This window comes from Caretta caretta, chromosome 16, assembly GCF_965140235.1.
Source record: "Caretta caretta isolate rCarCar2 chromosome 16, rCarCar1.hap1, whole genome shotgun sequence".
NCBI lineage: Eukaryota > Metazoa > Chordata > Testudines > Cheloniidae > Caretta > Caretta caretta.
Genome location: NC_134221.1, coordinates 24,255,852 through 24,279,218, shown reverse-complemented (window position 1 = coordinate 24,279,218; position 23,367 = coordinate 24,255,852). Strand labels below are relative to the sequence as shown.

The 23,367-nt window shown below is 41.9% G+C and overlaps 1 protein-coding gene across 7 annotated transcripts in view; it reads right to left on the bottom strand.

Annotated features, from left to right (window-relative positions):
• The window catches only part of GAPVD1 (GTPase activating protein and VPS9 domains 1), a 63,584-nt gene that overhangs the window by 30,671 nt on the left and 9,546 nt on the right, over nucleotides 1-23,367 (bottom strand). For all 7 annotated transcript variants that reach the window (XM_048822549.2, XM_075120419.1, XM_048822548.2 and 4 more), the window contains 3 exons: nucleotides 9,929-10,144; nucleotides 7,161-8,004; nucleotides 212-298 (listed from right to left, as the gene is read on the bottom strand). In XM_048822549.2, coding sequence (XP_048678506.2) covers nucleotides 212-298; nucleotides 7,161-8,004; nucleotides 9,929-10,144 — 1,147 coding nt within the window. The remainder of the gene's footprint in view (nucleotides 1-211; nucleotides 299-7,160; nucleotides 8,005-9,928; nucleotides 10,145-23,367) is intronic.

The following is a 23,367-nucleotide window of genomic DNA, read 5'->3' as shown; positions in this document are numbered from 1 at the left end:
AGCTCTGACCCCAACTGTATGCGACCATGCAGATGTCACTTAACCTGTACCTCCGTTTACCTATCCATAAATTAGATGTACTGCTCACTTACCTCATAAGAGGGCTGTAGAGCTTATTTGTTTGTGAAGTGCTTTGAGATTCTCAGATGACAGGGGCTACAGAAAGGCGAAGTGTCAAATATGTACATAAGTACTGTTTTGTGACTCTTACTTTGTCGAATTTGCCAAGGTTGCTCTTCATGTGCGGATCTCCCTCTTCAGAGCCTGTCATTGCCAACTGCTGCAAAAGTCTCCCGACCTAAAATGGAAAAAGAACACTTCGGGCAAATATTTCAGAAACCATTACAGAACAACAAGATAGATCATAATACAGGAATCAAATGAGAAAGCGCTTCCATTTTAAAATACTATTTTAATTTACATATAAAAAAACTTTCCCAAAGTTACTTTTGGGGCTAAAAATTCTCAGACTTGTTCTTGGGCTCTAAGTAAAATGTTCTATGTGGAAATATACTCAGTCCTATCATGAGTGCAGGGGACTAGACTAGATGACCTCTTGAGGTCCCTTCCAGTCCTATGATTCTATGAAAGTTTCACTAAAAGCTATTTGAGTTATCTAAACAGGAAGAGTACTTTCTCCTATGACAAAAACTGTACTTTTTTCCTCTCCCAACTCAAAGGCTTCTTTGTTTTAATTCCATCTTTCATACACTGAACAATGTATATAATCGTACCTTATTTGAATTATTTCATTATTTGTAAAAGAAATCCTAGCCATTTGTTTGAATATTGCATGTGAAGCAGTTATTTTCCGTGTGTTTTTAAGCCTATGCTAGATTATTAGGCTCTGATTCTTCACAGCAAATATGGAAGGGATGAGGGTTGAACCTAGAGGTCTTAGGTCTGAAGATTTTTAAAGGCCATGTAAATTTTTCTAGACACACATGGAAAAAACACAAACCTCTGACTCAGTTTGTACACAGCTTAACATGTTTTTCCTGAAAAATAACCCTCCTTAACTTTTTAACCTGTCACCAAGAGGTTTATAAAATTGTGAGTCCTATAAGGATATACAAAAAATGATACAGCAGGTGTATAAGTGATCCCTTGTTTTACAGAAGCATCTAAAGAACCCAGTCAGGATTAAGGCCCCCTTCTGCTAGGCACACTCTTTCTGCTCTATGAAACTTACTGAAATGAATTTCAGCCAGTCAGTATACCAGTTACACTTGGCACCCATGTAGGTATGTTTTGCCCCAGGTACATGGAACATGCAGTAGTTTTTTAGTCAAATGGGTGCTGTGTAATACCAGTAATGAATATTAAGTTCCCAAAACATTTGCACAAAGACAATGAATTCTGTCACCTGAAGGCATATTATAAAGCATTAATACAGCGAGTAGTTGCCCAATAAGCAACATGGTGTACATCCATTCAGAGGACAAAAGAGACAGACATTTAGCAGAAGTGCTAAATGACTTTGTTTCAGTTTTCACCAAAAAGTTTAGTAGCAACTGGACATCTAACTTAGTGAATGTCAGTGAAGAACAGGTAGGATCATAGGCTAAAATAGGGAAAGAACAAGTTAAAAATTACTTAGACAAGTTAGATGTCTTCAAGTCACCAGGACCTAATGAAATACAACTTAGAACACTCAAAGAGCTGACTGAGGCGATATCCGAGTCATTGGCGATTATCTTCGAAAAGTCATGGAACATGGGAGATTCCAGAGGGCTGGAAAAAGGCAAATATAGTGCCAATCTAAAAAAGGGGAATAAGGACAACCTGGAGAATTACAGACCTGTCAGCTTGACTTCAGTACCCGGAAACATAATTAAGCAAATAATCAAGCAATCAATTTGCAGACACCTAGAAGGTGATAAGTAACAGTCAGCATGGATTTTTCAAGACCAAATCATGTCAAACCAACCTAATAGCTTTCTTTGACAGGGTAGCAAACCTTGTGGAATGGGGGGGGAGGAGTAGTAGATGTGGTATATCTTGACTTTAAGTAAGGCTTTTGATACTGTATTGCATGACCATCTCATAAACAAAGTAGGGAAACACAACCTAGATGGAGCTACTATAAGGTGGGTGCATAACTGGTTGGAAAACCATTCCCAGAGGGTAGTTATCAGGGGTTCACAATCAAGCTGGAAGGGCATATCGAGTGGGGTCCCACAGGGATCAGTTCTGGTCTAGTTCTGTTCAATATCTTCACCAATGATTTAGATAATGGCATAGAGAGTACACTTATCAAGTCTGCAGACAATACCAAGCTGAGAAGGGTTGCAAGTGTTTTGGAGGATAGGATTAAAATTCAAAATGGTCTGGACAAATTAGAGAAACTGCCTGAAGTAAATCAGATGAAGTTCAATAAGGACAAATGCAAAGTACTCCACTTAGGAAGAAACTATCAGTTGCACACAACAAAATGGGAAATGGCTGCTTAAGAAGAGGACTGTGGAAAGGGATCTGTGGGTCACAGTGGATCACAAGCTAAATATGAGTTAACAGTATAAGACTCTTCCCCTCCCTCCCCCCAAAAAGGGAGGGCACGCAAATAATATTCTGGGATGTGTTAGTAGGAATGTTGTAAGCAAGACATGAGAAGTAATTCTTCCGCTCTACTCTGCGCTGATACAGCTTCAGCTGGAGTAGTGTGTCCAGTTCTGGGTGCCACATTTTGGGAAAGATGTGGACAAATTAGAGAAAGTCCAGAGAAGAGCAACCAAAAAAAGATTAAAGGCCTAGAAAACACGACCTATGAGGAGAGACTGAATAGGACAAGAAGCAATGGTCTTAAAATGCAGAAAGGGCTGTTTAGGTTAGACATTAGGAAAACTTCCTAACTGTCAGGTTAGTTAAGCACTGAAATAAATTGTCTAGGGATGTTGTGGAATCTCCATCACTGGAGATTTTTAAGAGCATGTTAGACAAACACCTGTTAGGGATGGTCTAGATAAGACTTAGTTCTGCCTCTCGAGGTCCCTTCCAGTCCTACAATTGTACAAAATTCTATTATTTCAGTTAGTGCAGATTAGCAAAAAATACAACTATGCTAGCAAAAGTGGAAGGATATTAAAATTTACAAGCGCTGTTAGACCAGTCTTACAAATATTTATACTTTACAGCTGTCACCCTTGTAAAAGCAGGTGTATTGCCTTTTAAAGCAGAATTTAGATGTTTGCTATATATTTCTTAACTTCAACAGCTGCTATCAAAAACACCAATAAATGTCTTTTAAAACTCAACATTTTAAAACAAATGGGTATTCAAGCTTTAAATTTTCCTCTTCAGGAATCATAATAAAAGAAATATTTTATATCAGTATTCATCATCTTATCCCTAGTAAAACCAGTAAAAATACTGTAACAATAGCCCCAATAAATGCTTAGAAGATCTCAGATATGAGGAGAGGTTGCAAAGGACTGTAGAGAATTTTTTAAACTAAGGTTTGTGGGAAAGCTGACAGGTGTGGAGCAGAACATAGTTCAGGCAGAAAAATCCCTTAGGAATGAATTTATTAAAGGGGGATCTCTATGTCCTAGAAAAGACGATAGGAAAGAATTTGGTAAAGTACAGACAGGAGCTAGTAAGGAACAGTCAAATGTAGAAGAGCCCCATTTAAATACAAAATGTACAAGTGTTTATATACAACTGCTAGACAGCTAAATACTAAGATGGGTGAACTAGAGTGCCAGGTATTAAATGAGGATATTGACAGAATAGGCATTGCAAAAACTTAGTGGAAGAAGGAGAACTGATGGGACATGATAATACCTGGATTCAAAATATAAAGGAATGACAGTAGGTCATACCGATGAGGCACTGTATGTGAAAGAAAGCACAGTGTCAAAGTAAAAATCTTAAATTAATAACACTGCCCCACAGAATCTCTCTGGATAGAAATTCTATGATTGAACAATAAGAGTATAGCTGTAGGAATATACTACCAACCACCAGATCAGGATGGTGATGGTGATTGTGAAATGCTCAGGGAGAGGCTACAAAGAGGCTATAAAGGTAGAAGACTCAATAATAATGGGGGATTTCAATTATTCTCATATTGACGTAGTACATATCACCTCAGGAAGGGATGGAGAGAAAAATTTCTAGACACCATAAATGACTGCTTCTTGGAATAGCTTGTCCTGGCACCTACAAGGGGAGAGGCACGTCTTGATCTAGTCATAACTGGAAAATAGGATCTGGCCAGCAGTTAAATATAGCTGAACTACCCAATAATAGAGACCATAATGTAATTAAATTTAACATCCGTGTAGAGGGAAAAATGGCAAAGAAACCCACCACAGTCGCATTTAACTTCAAAAAGGGGAACTGTACAATAATGAGGAAGTTAGTTAAACAGAAATTAAAAGGAACAGTCACAAGGGTGAAATGCCAGCAAACTATAGGGAGACTATTTAAAATCATCATAATAGGAGGCTCAAACAAAAATTTTACCCCAAATTTTAAAAACAAAACACAAAACCAAAAAATGCCACCATAGCTGAACAGCGAAGTAAAAGAAGAAATAAGAGGCAAAAAGGTATCCTTTAAAAATTGGAAATCAAATCCTAGTGAGGAAAACAGAAAGCAGCATAGACTCTAGCAAGTCAATTATAAAGCAGGCCACGAAAGAATAAGAAGAGCAACTAACTCAAGACACAAAAACTGACAACAAAAAAAGTTAAGTGCATCAGAAGTAGGAAGCCTGACAAAACTGTCAGTAGGACCACTGTATGATTGAAGTGCTAAAAGAGCACTCCAGGAAGACAAGGCTGTTGCAGCAAAGCTAATGATTTATTTGCGTTGTTTTCCCTGCAAAGGAGATGAGGGAGACCCCCCCCCCACCACAAGCCATTCTTTTCAGGTAACAAATCTGAGGAACTGTCCCAGATTCAGGTGTCAATAGAGGAGGCTGGAACAAACAGATGAATACCATCTGGTCCTGGTGACTTATTACTATTAATTTTATCAGCGTTCTGAAGGAAGTCCAAAATGAAATTGCAGAACTACTAACTGTTGTACATAACCCATTGCTTAAAATCAGCCGCTGTACCAGATGACTGGAGGACAGCTAACATAACATCAATTTTTAAAAAACCTCCAGAGGCAATCCTGGCAATTACAGGCCAATAAGCCTAACTTCAGCACCAGGCAAAACGCTTGAAACTATAATAAAGAACAGAATTATCAGACACATGGATGAACACAATATACTTTTGTAAAGGGAAATCATGCCTCATCTATCTATTAGAATTCCTTGGGGGGGGGGCTCAATAAGCGTGTGTACAAGGGTGATCCAGTTGATAAGTATACCTGGACTTTGAGAAAGCCTTTGATAATATCCCTAACCAAAAGCTCTGAAGCAAACTAAGCAGTTATGGGATAAGAGGGAATGGTTCTCTCATGGATCAGTAAGTCATTAAAAGATAAGAAACAAAAGGTATGAAAAAAACAGTCAGTTTTCACAATAGTACGAAGTAAATAGTGGGGTCCCCCAGGGATCTGTACTGGGACCTATGCTGTGGAAAAGGGGGTGAATCGTGGGGTTGCAAAATTTGCAGATGATACACAATTACTCAAGATAGTTAAGTCCAAAGCCAATTGTGAAGCGTTACAAAGGGATCTCACAAAACTGGGTGCCTAGGCAACAAAATAGCAGATGAAACTCAATGTTGCTAAGTGAAAAGTAATGCATACAGGAAAAAATAATCCCAACTATACATTAAAATGATGGGGTCTAAATTAGCTGTTACCACTCAAGAAAGAGATCTTGGAGTCATCATGGATAGTTCTCTGAAAACTTCCACTCAGCATGCAGTGCCAGTAAAAAACAAACTAACAAACAAACAACTAACAACGTTAGGAAATAGAAGACAGAAAATCCATGGTATGCCCAAACCTTGAATACCAGGTGCAGTTCTAGTTGCCCCATCTCAGAAAAGATACTAGAATTGTGAAAAGTGCTGAGCAAGGCAACCAAAATGACTGGGGTATCCAACGCCTTCCATATATAAGGAGAGACGGTTCAGTTTAGAAAAGAAACAACCAAGGGGGAATATGATAGAGGTCTATAAAATTATGAAAGGAAATTAATAGGGAGCAGGTTTAAAAACAAACAAAACTTCTTCACACAACACAGTCAACGTATGGGACTCATTGCCATGGGATGCTCTGAAGGTAAAAGTACAGTAACTCCCCACTTAATGTTGTAGTTAATATTCCTGAAAAATGCTACTTTAAGCAAAACAATGTTAAGCATATCCAATTTCCCTATTAAGAATTAATGTAAATGGGGGAGTTGGTTCCAGGAAAATTTTGCCTGGTTGAGGTGGTGGAGGAGTCAGAGGGTAGAAGAGGGTGGGACATTTCCCAGTGAATGCCTTACTGCTAAATGATGAACGAGCACTCGGCTGAGCCCGTAAGAGTCAACACATTGCTGTTAATGTAGCCTCACACTGTACAAGGCAGCACAAAAGGAGGGAGGAGAAACAGCATGGCAGAGAGAGAGAGAGAGACACACACACCGTGTGCGTGCGCATGCGCGAGACAGACTCACACACACCGTGCCCCTTTAAGTACGCTGACCCCACTCTAAGTACATTGCCTTTTTAAGTAGATCAGCAAGTTGAGACAGCAGCTGCTGCCAGCAGGCTCCCTCCATCCTGTGCCCTGTCATGTCCTCCCTGCTCTGTGGAGATGGGGAGCAGGAGCAGGGGGAGGGGGACACCTTGACATTAGCTCCTGCCCCCGCACAGCAAGCAGGAGCAGCTCCAAGGCAGAGGGCAGAGCAGCACAGGGCAGTGGGGGCAGGGACAATTGAACTGCCTGGCAATTGATAGTCTGGTGGGCAGCTTAAAAAAGAATCAGATAAATTCCTGGAGGATAGATCCATCAATGGCTATTAGCCAAGATGGTCAGGGACACAACAATATGCTCCTGGTGTCCCTAAACCTCCAACTGCTAGAAGCTGGGACTGGATGGCAGGATGCATCATTCAGAATTGCCCTGTTCATTCCCTCTGAAGCTTCTGTCATTGGACACTGTTGGAGGACAAAAAACTGGGCTAGATGGACCATTGGTCTGACCCAGTACGGCCATTCTTATCTGGTCCCATTTGTTTAGAGTTAACAAAAAAAAGGAAGTCATACCTGCATCAGATTAAATCTTGCCACCTCATTTATTGGGGCATCGGAAATTATTCCATACTGTTCTGGGTTGACAACTGCAGGACAAATGAAACATGCAAGCAGAAGATCCGTGCACATTGCTCGCACCTCCCCAACTTCCAGCCGGTCTACACAGGAGAGTGTTTTATACATTTGTGATAAAATCCATCGCAAGCTATGCGGAAAGCAGTATGTGTTCTGCTTGAGATAACCAATGAATTTGTTTACCAAAGCCACTAACTTAGCCTCATTGGAATCCACCATTTCTTGGACTTTTTGTTTGAACCTTTCTGTGCCTTTCTCCCCAAAGAGTTTTTCCTGTTGCACGGGAGAGAACCTCTCGATCAATTTGTTTGCATCTGTTTCTAGGTGGTCTTCATCTTCCACCAGCAGCTGCATGATTGGCTCATGCAATGTTGCAGTAAGGAACAGTTTTGCAGAAAAGAGTCCCTCAGAAAAAAGTTTGAATAAAATGCTGAATGCACAGGTACCTCTCCTCAAAAGCCGTCTGGGATTGTCGCTTTCCTTCAGTTCAAATTCTATCAAGTAACGCAAAACTTGAAGGAGGTAACTCTCATCTTCCTGCATGATGCAATTGCCATAGATGGAGGTAAAGACCGTGTGAATGACACTTTGTGTGTTGTCCTGGCTGAGTTTCTCTCCAGCAACCAGAGAGGAAGCAATAAGCCTAGGGTTCTCTCTCAATCTGTTGAGGAATTCTCCATAAGCAGTCTCTTGAAATCCCAACTGCTTGTACCCATCAACAAACTGTGTGTCTTCCAAGACTTTGGCATGCTGGCAGCATTCAGCAGGAGAAGCTTCAGCACTTCAGAGAAAAAACAGTTAAATAATTTAATTATTTGTAACAGGGCTATCAAACCATTAAAAAATTAATTGCGATTAATCACGAGATAAAAAGTAGTCCCAATTAATCATAGTTTTAATCACGCTGTTAAACAATAACAGAATACCATTTATTTAAATATTTTTGGATGTTTTCTACATTTTCAAATATACTGATTTAAATTACAATACAGATTACCAAGCGTACAGTGCTCACTTTGTATTGTTTTTTATAACAAGTATTTGCGTGTGTGCGCGCGCGCGCTGGGGGAGTGCTGTCTGTTTAAGCAGAGCACTCAGGTGCTTGAATGCTTTTTTCAGCCAGCAGCAGCTGCTGTTGGCAGCACTCACGCCCGAGGCAGCGGCAGACAGGCACCCCGATCCCCCACCTCAGCGGTGACTGGGTACCCAGGCAGGAGCAGGGGGACACCCCGACATCAGTCCCTCACCCCCACTTTGCGCAGCAGACAGGAGGCAGGCTCCCCGGTCCAGAGCAGGTTGGCCAGAGGCAGCAGTGAAGCGCACAGGTATCCCTGCCCCAGAGGCATGTAGAAGCTTCCCCACTTCCCCCTACAGCACAGCGCCCTGGGTGGTGGCCTCCCTCGCACACCCCTACAGCCAGGCTCTTCTCTCCCGCCCCCACACCCCGGGAGGGTATTTAACCAGCTCTCCCAAATTGCTTCTCCCTGTCGGCCTCCGGCTCACTGGCGCAGGAGGTGCCGCCCTCCTAGCTGCATCCCATCTCCAGAGGTGTAAGATTAATGTTCATTTAAAAAAAACAACACGTTAATTTGTTTTGAGTTAATCGCAGTTACCACATGCAATTAATCGACAACCCTAATTTTTAATAGACAAATAATTAAATCTAAATGAAACAGCATTCTGAATCCATTAGCAGGAGCTCTAGACCAGTGTTTTTCAAACTTTTTTTCTGGGGACTCACTTGAGGAAAATTGTTGATGCCCGCGACCCAAGGGGCTGGGAATTGGGGAGGGAGAGGGGGCTCTGGGCTGGGGGTGCAGGCTCTGGGGTAGGGCCGGGGATGAGGGATTTGGGGTGCAGGAAAGTGTTCCAAGTTTGGGGGGGCTCAGGGCTGGGGATTGGGGTGCAGGGGCAGGCTTCCCGCCTGCCCTGGCACCACGAACCGCACTGCACCTGAAGCAGCCAGCATCGGCCTGGAACTGCCCAATGGGAGCATGGAGCCAGTGCTCGGGGTGGGGGCAACACGCGGAGCCCCGTGGCTCCCCTGCCTAGAAGCCAGACCTGCTGCTGGCCGCTTCCAGGGTGCAGCATGGTGTCAGAACAGGTAGGCACTAGCCTGTCTTAGCTGGGTAGCACCGCTGACTGGACTTTTAATGTGCTGGTCAGAGGTGCTGACCACAGCATCCCAGTGCCTGACATGCCATGACCCAGTACTGGGTTGCTACCCAAATTTTGAAAAACGCTGCTCTAGACAACAGAGTAAAAAATACACTGCAAGAATTCTTCCTTTAAAAAAAGGTAGCAGTTAACATCTACAATCTTTATTGTAAGTTTCACAAAAAAAATTTTTTTTTAATATTCCTCAATGTATGAGCTTCATTACAATAACAAATTCAAGTGTTTAATAATAAAAACCTCATTTCTTGCTATGAACTACAAATCAGAAGAGATGCAACATATGCACGTGCACACACACACACAAAAGCCCCCCCCCCAAAAAAAGAGTAGAGAGTGAACTATTTCAGAGCAAATCTGAGACAACTCAGACTTCCTGTTCTAAAAAATTATTCTAAAATGGCTTTATATCCATTAAAATTTTGTAATTAGAATAACTTGTTGTGCTCAATATACAGTATGAAAAGAGTCATGGAATTGTTTTAATTCACAGAGTTTAGGAGTTCAATTTCCCCCAAAGCATTTATCACCTTGTTATGATAAGTCTGTCCAAGTTAATCCTTTGCTGCTTGGAAATCCAGGCTGTGTGGTACAGTTTCTCAGCTGTCTTCAATACATCTGCATTTAATCTCTGAATAAGTTGCTTTTCTGAGTTTACATAGAGTCGTTCTTGCTTGAGGTGATGAGCCAGAGTGTGAATATCTAGCTTCACCATCTTTGAGGGTGAGAGGACTACACAGTACTCACTGCAAAAGGGAAAATACATGAAGAATTTCACATTATATATAGCTTCTATTTATTAAAACTCCAACAGGCAAAAAGAATTTGGATACTGAAAAGTTATCAAAAAATTCCTGATAAAATTTAAGAACCAAGTAATAATTGTAAGTTTATGACTTACTGTAACTACAGTACCTACCTATCTTTGATCCCTATTTTCCTCATTGATCCCTACTTTCCTCATGGACTGTAATTTCTAAATGGACAACCAACCTAATTTTCAATTACTGAGGGAGAATCTCCACTCATTGATATATTTTGCTTTCCACTACCAAATCTCGGTACAACTTTTCATGAGTGATGTACCCGAGTATTTGGATTCTAATATCTAAACTGTATTGTTAAATCGATCCACTTAAATTTGGGTTATTGCTGATTATGTACTCTATGTATCATATGACTTTAAAAGCAAAACTTTGTATTTGTGGATAATCTAAGCACTATACCCAGATGTACAGACACTTTTTTCTTAACCTATGTATTATATAATTTTTTTTTAACATTAGCTTTAATAAAAATGTTAAATCTAGCCCCAGCTTCCCAAACCCCAGGCGACAGCCCTAGTTATTAGACCATCCTTCCTTACTGTAAAACACTTCAAATGGATAATGTGATCTTCAAAATTTCTCACATGCACTTGCAGGGTTCAGTGGCATCATATTGGCCAGTTCCACATAAATTAAAGCTGCCCTCAGCTCTGCTAACTTAAACATAACTCTGTTTTCACTAATAACAGTAAAGCTTTCCCCAAAGTGCCACACTGCAGTGCAGCAGGAGAAAAGAGAACACCCTCAGGATTACCCTTCTAATTTCTAATTGTGGAGGCCAGCATGACGACACTCACAATCAGGGAAGTAGAAGGGGAAAAGGAGTCCCATTTTGACATATTATATGGCCAAGTCAGTGCTCAGTGAGCAAAGCAGTACGTGAGAGTAAGATGTATCAGAACACATGCTAAGCTATGCTGCAGTTTAAAATAAGTGTTTGGGTCTAGTAGCCCCTTGACTGACAGAAATTCCTGCTTCTATGTGAAATAAAGAGATTCGGTCTTCTACATTATTCAATTTGCCTTTTCTGCTAAAGATACTCATAACTAGCACCACCCATACATAAGCCAAATGCTGGAAACATGCATAGAATACATTGCTACTCAATAGTAGAACTCGTTCAACAATGTCTTCTTGAACGTCCCAACTCATAGGAATGTACTTGCGGGCCATGATCCAGAAATTCTCTAAATGACAAAACAAACTGAAGAAACCTCAAGTTGGAAAGGAAATCTGCACAGTCCATTACAGTACAACAGCAGCTAAGTTGTACTTTGTAAATACCTTATTTGCTTCTTAATGGCTAAATAAACCAAAAAAGTATCATAGTATTTAAAACCTTTCATTACGTTAGAAATTTAATGAAGGCTAGTAAGAAGTGTTTGCCAAATATGTAACTATATGATACTATAATCAGATATTGCAATATTAATCAGATGCAACTTGTCTAGTTTAGGATTTAAAGGTGTGATCTTTGCACCTGTTAGCTAACATGTGCTAACTACCCAATTTAAAAGTCTAGATAGATAAGGCATACTGCTGTTGACATATTATAAAACGGTCAAGTTATTCAAAAGAAATTTCATTTTTTTCCTCTATTTATTTAAATTAAGATGTTGAGGAATCATTTGTGAAAACCATGTTAACAAAGACAATATAATTTGTGTAAACATAATTACAGAGAAGAAAATTGAACAGCCATTAACCTCACCTGATTTCATACAAACAAAATTACCTTAGCTGACCACTCATATCCTCACCATCAGAAGTAGCCCTTCTTGAGTGTTAGTTTGGTAGGAAGAATTATGACCAGCTCCACCACCCTGTATATGTTAGAGCACCCAAATACTATGGTGATGGGTACTTAAATACAATAATAAATGGAATGCTTGTCTGTTCCTTATCAGCTCTAGCACCTTCAGTGAAGCCTGATCTCACAATGCTACTTGCTCCCACACTCAGGGAACTAGAGTATGATTTATGATTTGCAGGCATATCACTCTCCTCTTTGTACTCTTTTAAAGATCTTCCCGGCCACACCAGGTACTATCATCTTTTTATATACAAAGGTTTAAACATCTAATGTCTGAACACCTCAACTTACAAAGCATTTTCTAAGCTTGCAAAGGAGACTCAGAGTACCCTTAACAAAAATCAATCCAAAGGCTGTAGTTCATGCTGAGATCCTTGCTCTACTTGAAGGTGATATTAAACCAAAAGAACAACAAGGAGTCCGGAGGCACCTTAAAGACTAAGATTTATTTGGGCATCAGTTTTCATAGGTAAAAAACCCCACTTCTTCAGTTGCATCTGAAGTGGGGTTTTTTACCCACAAAAGTTTATAAATCTGTTAGTCTTTAAGGTGCCACTGGACTCCTCATTGTTTTTGTGGATACAGATTAACACGGCTACCCCTCTGACACATTAAACCAAAAGGACTCCAAGAAGAATACAAAGTACCTTTACAAAACGTTTTAAAGGTGACTGCCTCATTAAATGAATGGAGAAGTGCTACTGATGTGACAGAACTGTGCCAGCAGTATAAGGTTTTTAACAAATGATGTCATGCAACAAATTATTCTTACAATAAAAATCAAGAAACAGATTATAAATATCTATGTTAAAGCAACTTTCAGGTGACCAGAAAAAATGATGTATATAGTGACATACGTCATTGTATTCCTCCGTTTTCACAAGGAATCCAAGCACACGGATCTAAAACAAGCTAGCTATAACATACAAATGTTGATACATAGAAGCACATCAGGATGAGTTAAGGAGCTGCCTAGGTACTTTTATGGCCCTCATCTCTACAGTACCCAGGCACCATGGCGTAGAATTATTAATTCATTTTAACTCATTCTGGATGAGAGACAATGCAGTGTACGTTTTGAGGGGAGACAAGTTCCTAGTTTTGCAAAGTTCCCCTATTATAGATGACATTTTATAATTAACCTGCATCTGATGAGTTTCAGATCCTTAAAATAAAATTACATCTCAAATACTTGCATATGGTTTCACAAAGTCTTTGTTTTTAATAGTGAAAACAATCTCTTGTTGAGCTTGTTTTTTTTCTTGGACATGCACTACAAAAGGTTTTTTTGTTCAAAAGGGCACTGTACAGCAAGTGCGTGTGCATATAGAAAAAAGTAAGGAACATTTTCATTAGATTTTACAAATTATTAGGGAGAAGTTTTACTTTGCAAAGGCAACCTCTTTCACAATGGAAACTGAAATACAGGAAGACTAATCAATGCTTTTCACCACCCATTAATAGTTGGTATAATTTAAAAATGGGGCTAGTATGCCTTTACTCAATATTAAAGACTGCAACTTTCAAATGGATCTCTTTATCCTACATTTTCAATTATGTAAAGACATGCTATTTGGAACCTGGAGTAGATCAAAACACTTTTAAAATGTTTTTTTATGAAACTAAACATTTTTGCTATGTTATTTGGAAAGCTATTCATTATTCTAAGGACTTCATTTGCTCACCTTTTGAATAAGAGTTTTATTTTTGTGACTAAAACATGAGTTTTTTTTATATGATAAAATCCCTGCAGTTAGAGGCAATAATGCAAATTCAGCTCTGTTAAGAAGGAAGCCAGCTCTCTCTTCACACGTCCCTTTTGTTTGCTAGTCACAACATTACCTTCAACTGTGGAGGAAATGAGAAAGTATAACCAGAAAGTTATTTATGAAGAAAAGACTGCCTATGATAGATCTCTAAAAAGCTAAAAGATCAGTGCACTCATCTTTCCTTCACAAAACGGTACTAAAAAAAAGCAAGAAATATCCTTTAACTAGCTTTAGAAAGGTGAATCAGGATTTCAAACGAGTTAAACAACATTAAGGCAACTCTGAGAATTTGCATACAATAAAAAAAAATCTTCTGACAGTCCTAAATTCCTGGGATCCCTTGATATAGAACAGAGGACAAAGTGACAACAGCATTTTAATTAACTCAAGCACAAGGCGAGCTGGCGTTCAGACTGACATATTTAACCACATTTTCTCTGGAAACATACCTGGACAAATTCAGTGCCAACTTGATTTGATTTTGAAACAGCAAAAATATAGGAAACAAATAATATTTTGGACTTAAGGCCAAATTCCAATTATTCACTCTGGAGTTGCATGGCACACAGGAATGCAGAATTTGGACCCAGAATGCTTTCAAGTGCAAGAGCTTTCAAACATACTTTCCAAAAAAGACAGACAGCATATTTTAAATCCCACTAGCTTAGTTATAAGAAAAGGAGTACTTGTGGCACCTCAGAGACTAACCAATTTATTTGAGCATGAGCTTTCGTGAGCTACAGCTCACTTCATCGGATGCAACTGATGAAGTGGGTTGTAGCTCACGAAAGCTCATGCTCAAATAAATTGGTTAGTCTCTAAGGTGCCACAAGTACTCCTTTTCTTTTTGTGAAGACAGACTAACACGGCTGTTACTCTGAAACCTAGCTTAGTTATGAGGCAGGAAAAGAAAGCATTTACAAAAGTCATTTGTCCATAGCTTGAAAGCCAGGACTGCAAGTTAATCAATATGAAACTGGTCATATCAACTTATTTATTTGGTTGGAGGAGGGGGGGGTGGAGAGAAGGAGTGAGGTGGATACTTCAGAAAACAGGAAAATTTATCTCCTCCTTTCTTTATCCTCCTGCACCTCAGGTGCATAGGATTTCTACCAGTTTCCACTATTTATGTTTGTCTTGTGCTGGTCAGTCAGGCTTCTGAGTGCCATATTTACGGGCTTCTTTTTCTACCGTTCTACATATTTCTCTAGATTGCCCTCTTTTTCTTTCCAGGTGGTGTCCATATTATCACTTAATATGAAGTCACGTAGGGAGTCATTTTTTCAACTCCTGTTAGCTCTTCAGAGCCAGTACAGCAATGGGAGAAAAAGTTGAATTTTATTCTGGCTCATATATCAGACTTATTAAACTAAATTCCAATTTCAAGATCAACTTCTGACCTAAGTTATACCTGATGTACAGTACCATTTGAAGACAATGGAGTTCTATAGGTAAAACCCAGGCAGAATATAGCCTTAAGAATCTTCAATACTTATTATGATGCATGTGCCTGAAAGAACTCAGCTTGACTTTCAACTCCTAAACTGAGTTTTCAGGGCTGACAGTTTAAAAAAAAATTACTTACAAACAGAACAAGCAAGAAGAACGCAATCATTTTTAAAATCAGTTTTCAGACTATAACTAAAATTTGAATTCAAAAGAGATTTTAATACTTAACACTTATATAGGACTTTTTATCTTCAAGAAATGTCACAATCATCAAATAAAAGTACTTGAGAGGAGACTGGATAGTAAAGAATTATAATTTTATAGACTGGAAAAAACAGAGAGAGGTAAAGTTGTTTGCCCAGTACTACAAGGATGAGTCAGTAGCAGAGCTCAGTTTACGATACTTCAGACTCAGACCATGCCTCACTTCTCCCCACACCCTCATTCACTAACCTACAAGTTCCAAAAACCTGATCAGCAAACCTGGAAGGGAAAAACTTGTTTCTCCTTACAATCATCCCAAATTCATGAACAATGCTGGGAAGTAGCTTTAAATTCATTTGTCTTATCTTCCTTGTATGGGAAAATCAAGAGGCATTGCCTTGAACTAGCTAACTTGAGGTAAAATCCTAATGAAGATAAGGCATTTCGTAGATTTTACACACAGCAGGTGAAGTGAGTCTTTTAACTTGACCTGCTAATCTGTGTAAAAGTATTATTTATTTATATATATGTAAATCATTTTATCTTCATTTAGTTTTCACCTCAAGTTAACTCACTTACATTAACACATTTCTTTTCCCAGTAAAAACCAAGCCAAAAAGATCAGTCAATAAAAGTCTTTCAGATAATAGCTACTGCCTTCTCAGAGGGCTTGCCTAACACTGGAGTTTTAAACTGGATCCAATCTAGTTAATCTGGTTTGAAAACGCTTGCATACAAATGACAACCCATCACTGAGCACTAACTCTGCATTTATCAGGAACACCAGAACCCTCTTATTATGGACTAGGACTACTTTAAATGGATTTTGTTTGGTGTTTTATGCGCTCACAATTGCTGTGCACCACTTTTTGCATGCTTTCAAAGGCTACCTCACAATGCTTTGCAGGTCGACCATTACTGACCTATCCATTTACATGTGTGCCCTCCCTTTCCTGATACCAAGTTTCCAGGGTGACCCTTCTCCCTTTGAAAGATGGTGTAAGGCAAGATGTTGCCCATTTGCTCTTGGATCCTATTGTACCATTATACTGGTGATACAACCACAATAGCCCTCCAAAAGCCCCACAACTATGCCGCAGACAGCTGTGCTGACACTTTGGACTTCCTCACCATCTGGAGTGAAGCATAAGTTCAGGAAACTCTTGTGGCCAGCTACGGACATAAGGACCTTTTCATGGACACTGCAAAGCAGATATCCACAAGATGCCAACCAGTGCCGGATAAAGACTTAGCAACTCACAAGAAAGTATGTTGACACAAGGTATAAAAGGACACAATCCGGTAGGGGAATGTGATCTGTCCATTTTTTTTTTTTTATTAACTGGACAAGATTCTGCTTAACTATAGTACAACCCAACCAAGGCACTCTTTCAGTGGTTCTCAAGTCTGGTCCACCGCTTGCTCAGGGAAAGCCCCGGCATGCCGGGCCGGTTTGTTTACCTGCCGCAGCCGCAGGTTCGGCCAACTGAGGCTCCCACTTGCCGCGGTTCGCTGCTCCAGGCCAACGGGGGCTGCAGGAAGCAGCACGGGCCGAGGGATGTGCTGGCCGCCCTTCCCGCAGCCCCCATTGGCCTGGAGAGGCGAACCACGGCCAGTGGGAGCCGCGATGGGCCAAACCTGCAGATGCGACAGGTAAACAACCCGGCCTGGCGTGCCAGGGACTTTCCCTGAACAAGCGGTGGACCAGAGTTGAGAACCACTGCACTATCTGGAGCCTGCTGCCCGCACTGTCCCCCACAGCAAGGATGACCAGCTCGACAAATCAGAAGATGAACTGTCCCGAGAGCTGGGATCCTTTTGGGACTCAGAAACCCGACACAGCCAGCTGGAACGCCAGCCCCAGTCCTGACCTGCCCCAATGGACCATGATTTCTGCCCTGTGATGGATGAGACTGAATCCCCACCAAAACTCAGGCCAGGATGGAAGTCAGACCTCCTGGTGGGAACTGCAGCATGTAAGTACCTATCTTTACAATTTATTACTCATTATTATTGTTGGCAGATGTTAGCTAAGAGCCTCTGCCTCCCTCCCCCCAACCTCTTTCTGTTGCTTCAAAATGGTGCCTGCCAGCATGGCGGAATTACAATGTATTCTCAACCCCCTCCTCTGCAGCAGATTTGAATAATGAAGGCATTCATTTGTGCAAAATTCAGTTTATTGAGACAGTGCCGATAGGAAAAGAAATGTGGTTAATTTACATGAGGTATAAGTACACTCTGCCTGCCCACTCAAGGCACAAACAATATCGCTCCCCGCTGAGGTACAAATGCCCTGTAAGATGCATTGTAGCTGACAATTATTGTAGGATCCCTTCTATTTTTCTCTGCACTCTCTCCATGTCTGCAAGGGAGATACAGCAGAACTTAAGACTGAGAAATCCCTATAATATGCAAAACAAAATCAAGGTAATAGCCTCATGTCCATGCCCCCAACCCTCGTAGACTACAAGATCCTTCCACTCCTGCAGCACTTCTCAGGGAAGTGTCCTGGTGAATAACTTCTGAGCATTTCTCACTAGTCTTCCCTTTGTCTCTTTGAATAAGATCATTCTCTCCCCCTAGTCACCTGCCTCCATGTAACATCGAGAATGAGGACAGCCCAAAGGAGATTACTAACCAGCTCACCTTCCATAACCTCTCCCCTTTACATCTCCAATGCCACAGAAGCATCTCCAGTGCACACACTACAAAAACAAACCTGCAACATAGCTCCAGCCACCCCACCATAAACAGCTTGAAAGTAGATATGATAGACAAAGGCAAATGTACCCACTACCTTTTATACAAGCAGATCACTTCCCATTCTTTGGAGGAAGCTCAGAGAGATAAAGCCACACATACATACTTAAAAAAAAAAAAGCTACCATGACTTGTCTGGGATATGAATAAGTGACTCTTTCCATCTCCTCCTCCCACAACCACAATGCCTGCAGCAGCCAGACCATCAAGGACTGGGTCTCTATTTACTTCCAGTAGGCTGGCTAACCTGAAGGGGAGAAAATAGGTTGAGAACCACTGCTGTAGACACTACACTTGTGTCCAGCTCTTTTGAGTCTTACAATGCCCATGAGAATTTTAAGCCACGACACTCAATCCCAGAATCCATGCAGACAAGAACCACCAGCAACAAGATGTATACTTGTCTTTAACTTTATGCACCCCTCTCCAACACTCCAAATTGTTATATTTGAAATGTCCTTACCATTGCACTTTGAGTTTTGTTTGCCCCATTGCAGTAATTAAAAGTTTGTGTGTATCTAGCCACTTAAGAAGATTAAACAAACGTATTTCCAAATACAAAGATATTTTTCCATTGGTTTCATTAAAACTGTTTTTTATTGTTATTTCCTAATAAAACAGTTTACAATGCATCCATTATGAGAAATCATTGATTTTAACACAGAAAATCCTTTAAATAAAGCTGAAAATTCATAGGCTTTTACAATGCACATACGGAATGTTAAATTTCAATCAGCCACACAAAATACCCCACACAAAATAGCTCACAACGTCTGCATCCCAACACCTGCCCGCCCCCACCGTCCCATGGGCAACATCTTCAGGCATAAGATTCAAAACACAAACAAGAGGCATCCCAGACAGCATTCCCCTGGGTGTTTGTGTTCTCCATGGGACGTCTCGCTGGCTGCTTCAACCTTTGAGCAAGTCTCTGGACCTCAGCCTCCCGCCCATCAGTAAGGCTTTCGCCCTCACAAATATTATGCAAAACAACATGCAGTTAGAATGGCTGAATCATTTTTTGCTTCTGCTTCCAAACTATATCATAAACAAATGTCTGCCTTTCAATGACCAAACGCACACTCAACTACTCAGGCAATAGTTAAAATGTTTCTTCCTTCTGTCCAAGCAGCCTGTGTATGGCTTCATTAGCCAAACTATCAAGGAATAAGCTGGGTCTCTTCAAACAACAGGACCAACCTCCACACCATTAATGTCCACAGTGCTCCTGAGCACAAACAGTTCTTTCTTCATAACTGAAATAGCACTGAGTTCTGAAAGATGCTAGCATCGTGGACCCTTTCAGTCCAACCTACATTTATGTCTGTAACCTGCCACAGTGACACATGAGTCCTTGGAGCACAATCGGCAAATATCCTTTTTGCATTATAAATTCTGTGCCCTCATAGTGGGAAGGAAAGGGGAATGATGGCACACGGCTTCCATCAATTGCCATAATATAGTTTGGGAACTTCATATGTGCCAATCCATCAATAATCTCCTGAGCATTACCCAGCTTCATGACCCAATTAGAGAGCACCTTAACAATGGTACAGGAGATCTGCATGAGAATGCCCCCAACAGCTGATCTCCCAAAGCCAAATGGATTGGCTACAGACTGGTACATTTGGGGTGGCCAGCTTCCAGACAGCAATGGCAACCCAATTCTCCACAAGTATGGGACACCACCTGTTGGTGCGCTATCACTGAAGCTCCAGGGTCCGATCTGCACAGATCTCACAAAAAGTAGCCCTCTCCATTCTGAAGTTCTCTCACCACTGCTGATCATCCCAGCTTTGCAGAATGATCCTTTCCTGACAATCCACACTGGTCTCCCAGGATCAGAAACAGTGCTGAACACCGTGTAAATGATCCAAGAGCCATTCCTCTTGTTTTAACAGCTCAGCAGCATCCTGTTCTTTTCCCTCATCCTGCTGCCACCAATGCACAGTATCCTCCTGCTACTGCATCGTCTGCTCCACAGCGTGACAAGCGAAGTCCAATGCTGAATTCATCCAGCTCTGAATGCTGTCACACAGACCAAGCACTCTTTTTGTACTCCTGCTTGTCACCATACCATTTATGGGTCCATGCTGACCGACAGCAATTCGAAAATGGCATGTGCCCATCCAGAAAGGAAGTATTGGGTGAAGACAGGAGAGAAAGGATTTTTTTTTTTAAATGAATCCACCTGGCTTCCCACAATTCCCAGTGAAAACAATCCCAGGATGCAGACTGCTGAGCAGTGAAGCAAAGGATCAAGGGATACTCCTGGAGAACCATAGAATATCTGGGTTGGAAGGGACCTCAGGAGGTCATCTAGTCCAACCCCCTGCTGAAAGCAGGACCAATCCCCAATTTTTGCCCCAGATCCCTAAATGGCCCCCTCAAGGATTGAACTCACAACCCTGGGTTTAGCAGGCCAATGCTCAAACCACTGAGCTACCCCTCCCCCCTAGAATGCTATGCTCCGTTCACACAATGCAAACTGAAAATGGAACAGGGGTTCCACGTGCATACTATTGGTGCGACTTGCACACTGAGCCACCTGACATGCATCAAAAAAGCTTCAGTCTAAATCCCCTGTGGAGCCTCACTCTCGGAACTCCAGTAAATCATCCGACATACTGCAGCAAACATGACTTAGGAGATTTGGATTTGAAACTTTGCCAGTCACGGTTCTATAGGTGATCTAGCCACTCAAGAAAAACTTTTACAAGAAAGAAGATTCAATATACTTTACCCCCAAATCAGTCTGCTTTCTTATTTGTAGGATCATCATTGGTGACTATGGAGAGGATTTGGATGGGGAAGTTTATTACTGAAGTAAGGCTTTACGGTGACATTGGTACATTTATACAGTCATTTGAAAATACAGGACAGGCTTAGATTAAAGACAGCAATTTAGGGTTAATTCTGATTATCAGAATAAAAGCACAGCATGTTTTTACTCCAAGAGTCCACAAAGAAGTGACTCCATATCAGGTGATGCTCAGAATCCAGATTAACACTCCCACACACATTTTTAATATCTTGACACACGAGTGCAATATATCGAAAAATAAGTTGACCAGTTAGAGTGCCACAACATGGCAGAACATATCAGGTTACCTCAATATAATCTTTTACAGCGTATTATGCTGTCAAGAGAAAAAAAAATATTTATAAATATACAAATATTGTAGTTTCCCTAAGATACTACATTCATCAGCAGATGTCGGCATCAGACCAGCACCAGACCTGGCCTGGCAGGGCTTTGGATCCAACCAGTGGGATTGCCACAGGGGGGATGGGGTGGGGAGGGTTCCGCGCACAGCCCTCGCCTGCAAGCACCGCCCATTGCAGCTCCCACTGGCTAGGAACGGGGAACTGTGGCCAATGGAAGCTTCAAGGGAGGTACCTGCAGGCAAGGGCAGTGGAGCCCTCTGCCCCCCTTCCCTCAGAGGCCACAGGGATGTGGTGCAGGCCACTTCCGGGAGTGGCACAAGGCCAGGGCAGGCAGGCAAGGAGCCTGTATTAGCCCTGCTGCCACCCTGGAGCTGCTCAAGGTAAGTGACACCGGGCCGGAGCCTGCACCCAACCCCCTGCCACACCCCTCTTGCACCTCAACCCCCTGCCCTGAGCCCCCAGCTGCACCCCAAGCTGCTGTCCCAAGCCCCCAACCTTGAGCCTCCTCTCACACTCCACACCCCTCCCTGCACCCCAACCCCCTGCCTTGAGCCCCCTCCCACTCCACACCACCTCCTGCACCCCAACCCCTTGGCCTGAGCCTCTTCCTACACACCACACCCCCTCCCACACCCTGCACTCCCTCCCACACCCCAACACCCTGCTCCAGCCCTACATTCATGGCCCTGCATGCAATTTCCCCACCCAAACGTGGCCCTTTTGCCAAAAAGTTTGCCCACCCCTGCTCTAGCATTATGGTTCCTGAAATGAACACACAAAAGAAGTGCAAAATGTCCATCTCTTTGTGGTGGAAATTCAAACACAATAAAAGACCACTCAAGGTCGAGATGGGTGGGACTAAGGGCTCGTCTACACTAGAATCGCTACGGTGGCGCAGCTGTCCCCATGTAGCTGCGGCGCTGCTAGTGGAGACGTTCTATGCCAATGGGGGAGAGCTCTCCTGTCAGCACAATTACTCCACCTCTCCGAGCAGCAGCAGCTATGGTGACGGGTAAGCGCCTCCTTCTGACAAAGCGTTGTCCACTCCGGCGCTTAGGTTGGTATAACTTACATCACTCGGGAGTAACTTTTCCACACCCCTAAGTGACTTGAGTTATATCGAAGTAAGCACTAGTGCGTACAAACCTAAAGCTGTGAACTGGTGAGTCGGTTGCCAGTACATACAACTGTGTTGACAACAAGTTTTAATTAATTTGGGTTTTCACATAGTGCAGTCAATCTTATCTCATCTGGAAAACAGCTTTTATGGTTTTATAGTCCTCCATAAATTAAGCTGATTGGCCTGCTAACGACTGCTACTGAACTCTCAGCCTCTGGAAAAAGCACTGCTTCAATGAGAGGCACTGCTCCCACTCACCAGTTTTCAACAATGCTTCTAAAGTCATGTGGAAGTCTGGAGTAACAGGGCAAACTGACTGGAAACTAAAGATGAAGACTCAGGGCTTGTCTAAACTGGCAATTTACAGGGCTGCAACTTTCTCACTCAGGCGTGTTAAAAAACACCCCCCTGAGCGCAAGTTTCAGCCCTGTAAAGAGCAAGTGTAGACAGCGCACCAGCCCTGGGGGCCATGCCCCCAGAGCTGGTAGCTACGCCCCTCGTGGAGCTCGCTTTTTTAGAGTGCTTCTGCTGCAACCACACAAGACACATTAAAGCGCTGCCATGGCACCACTTTAGCATTGCTAGTGTAGATTAGCCCTAAGATATAGCTTGTTAACCTTGGGTCTGGTCTACATTACAGAGTTAGCTCGACACAAGGCAGCTTAAGTCAACCTAACTAAGGAAGTCTTTACACTTAAATTTTGCTCCCACTGATGTAACTGCCCTGCTACTCTGACTTAATCATTCCACCTCCACGAGTGGCGTAGAGTCAAGGTCGATGTAGTTAGGTCAACACTTTGTCAGTGTAAACACTGCATTGTTTCCACCAACTGTTACTGGCTTTCAGGAGCCATCACAC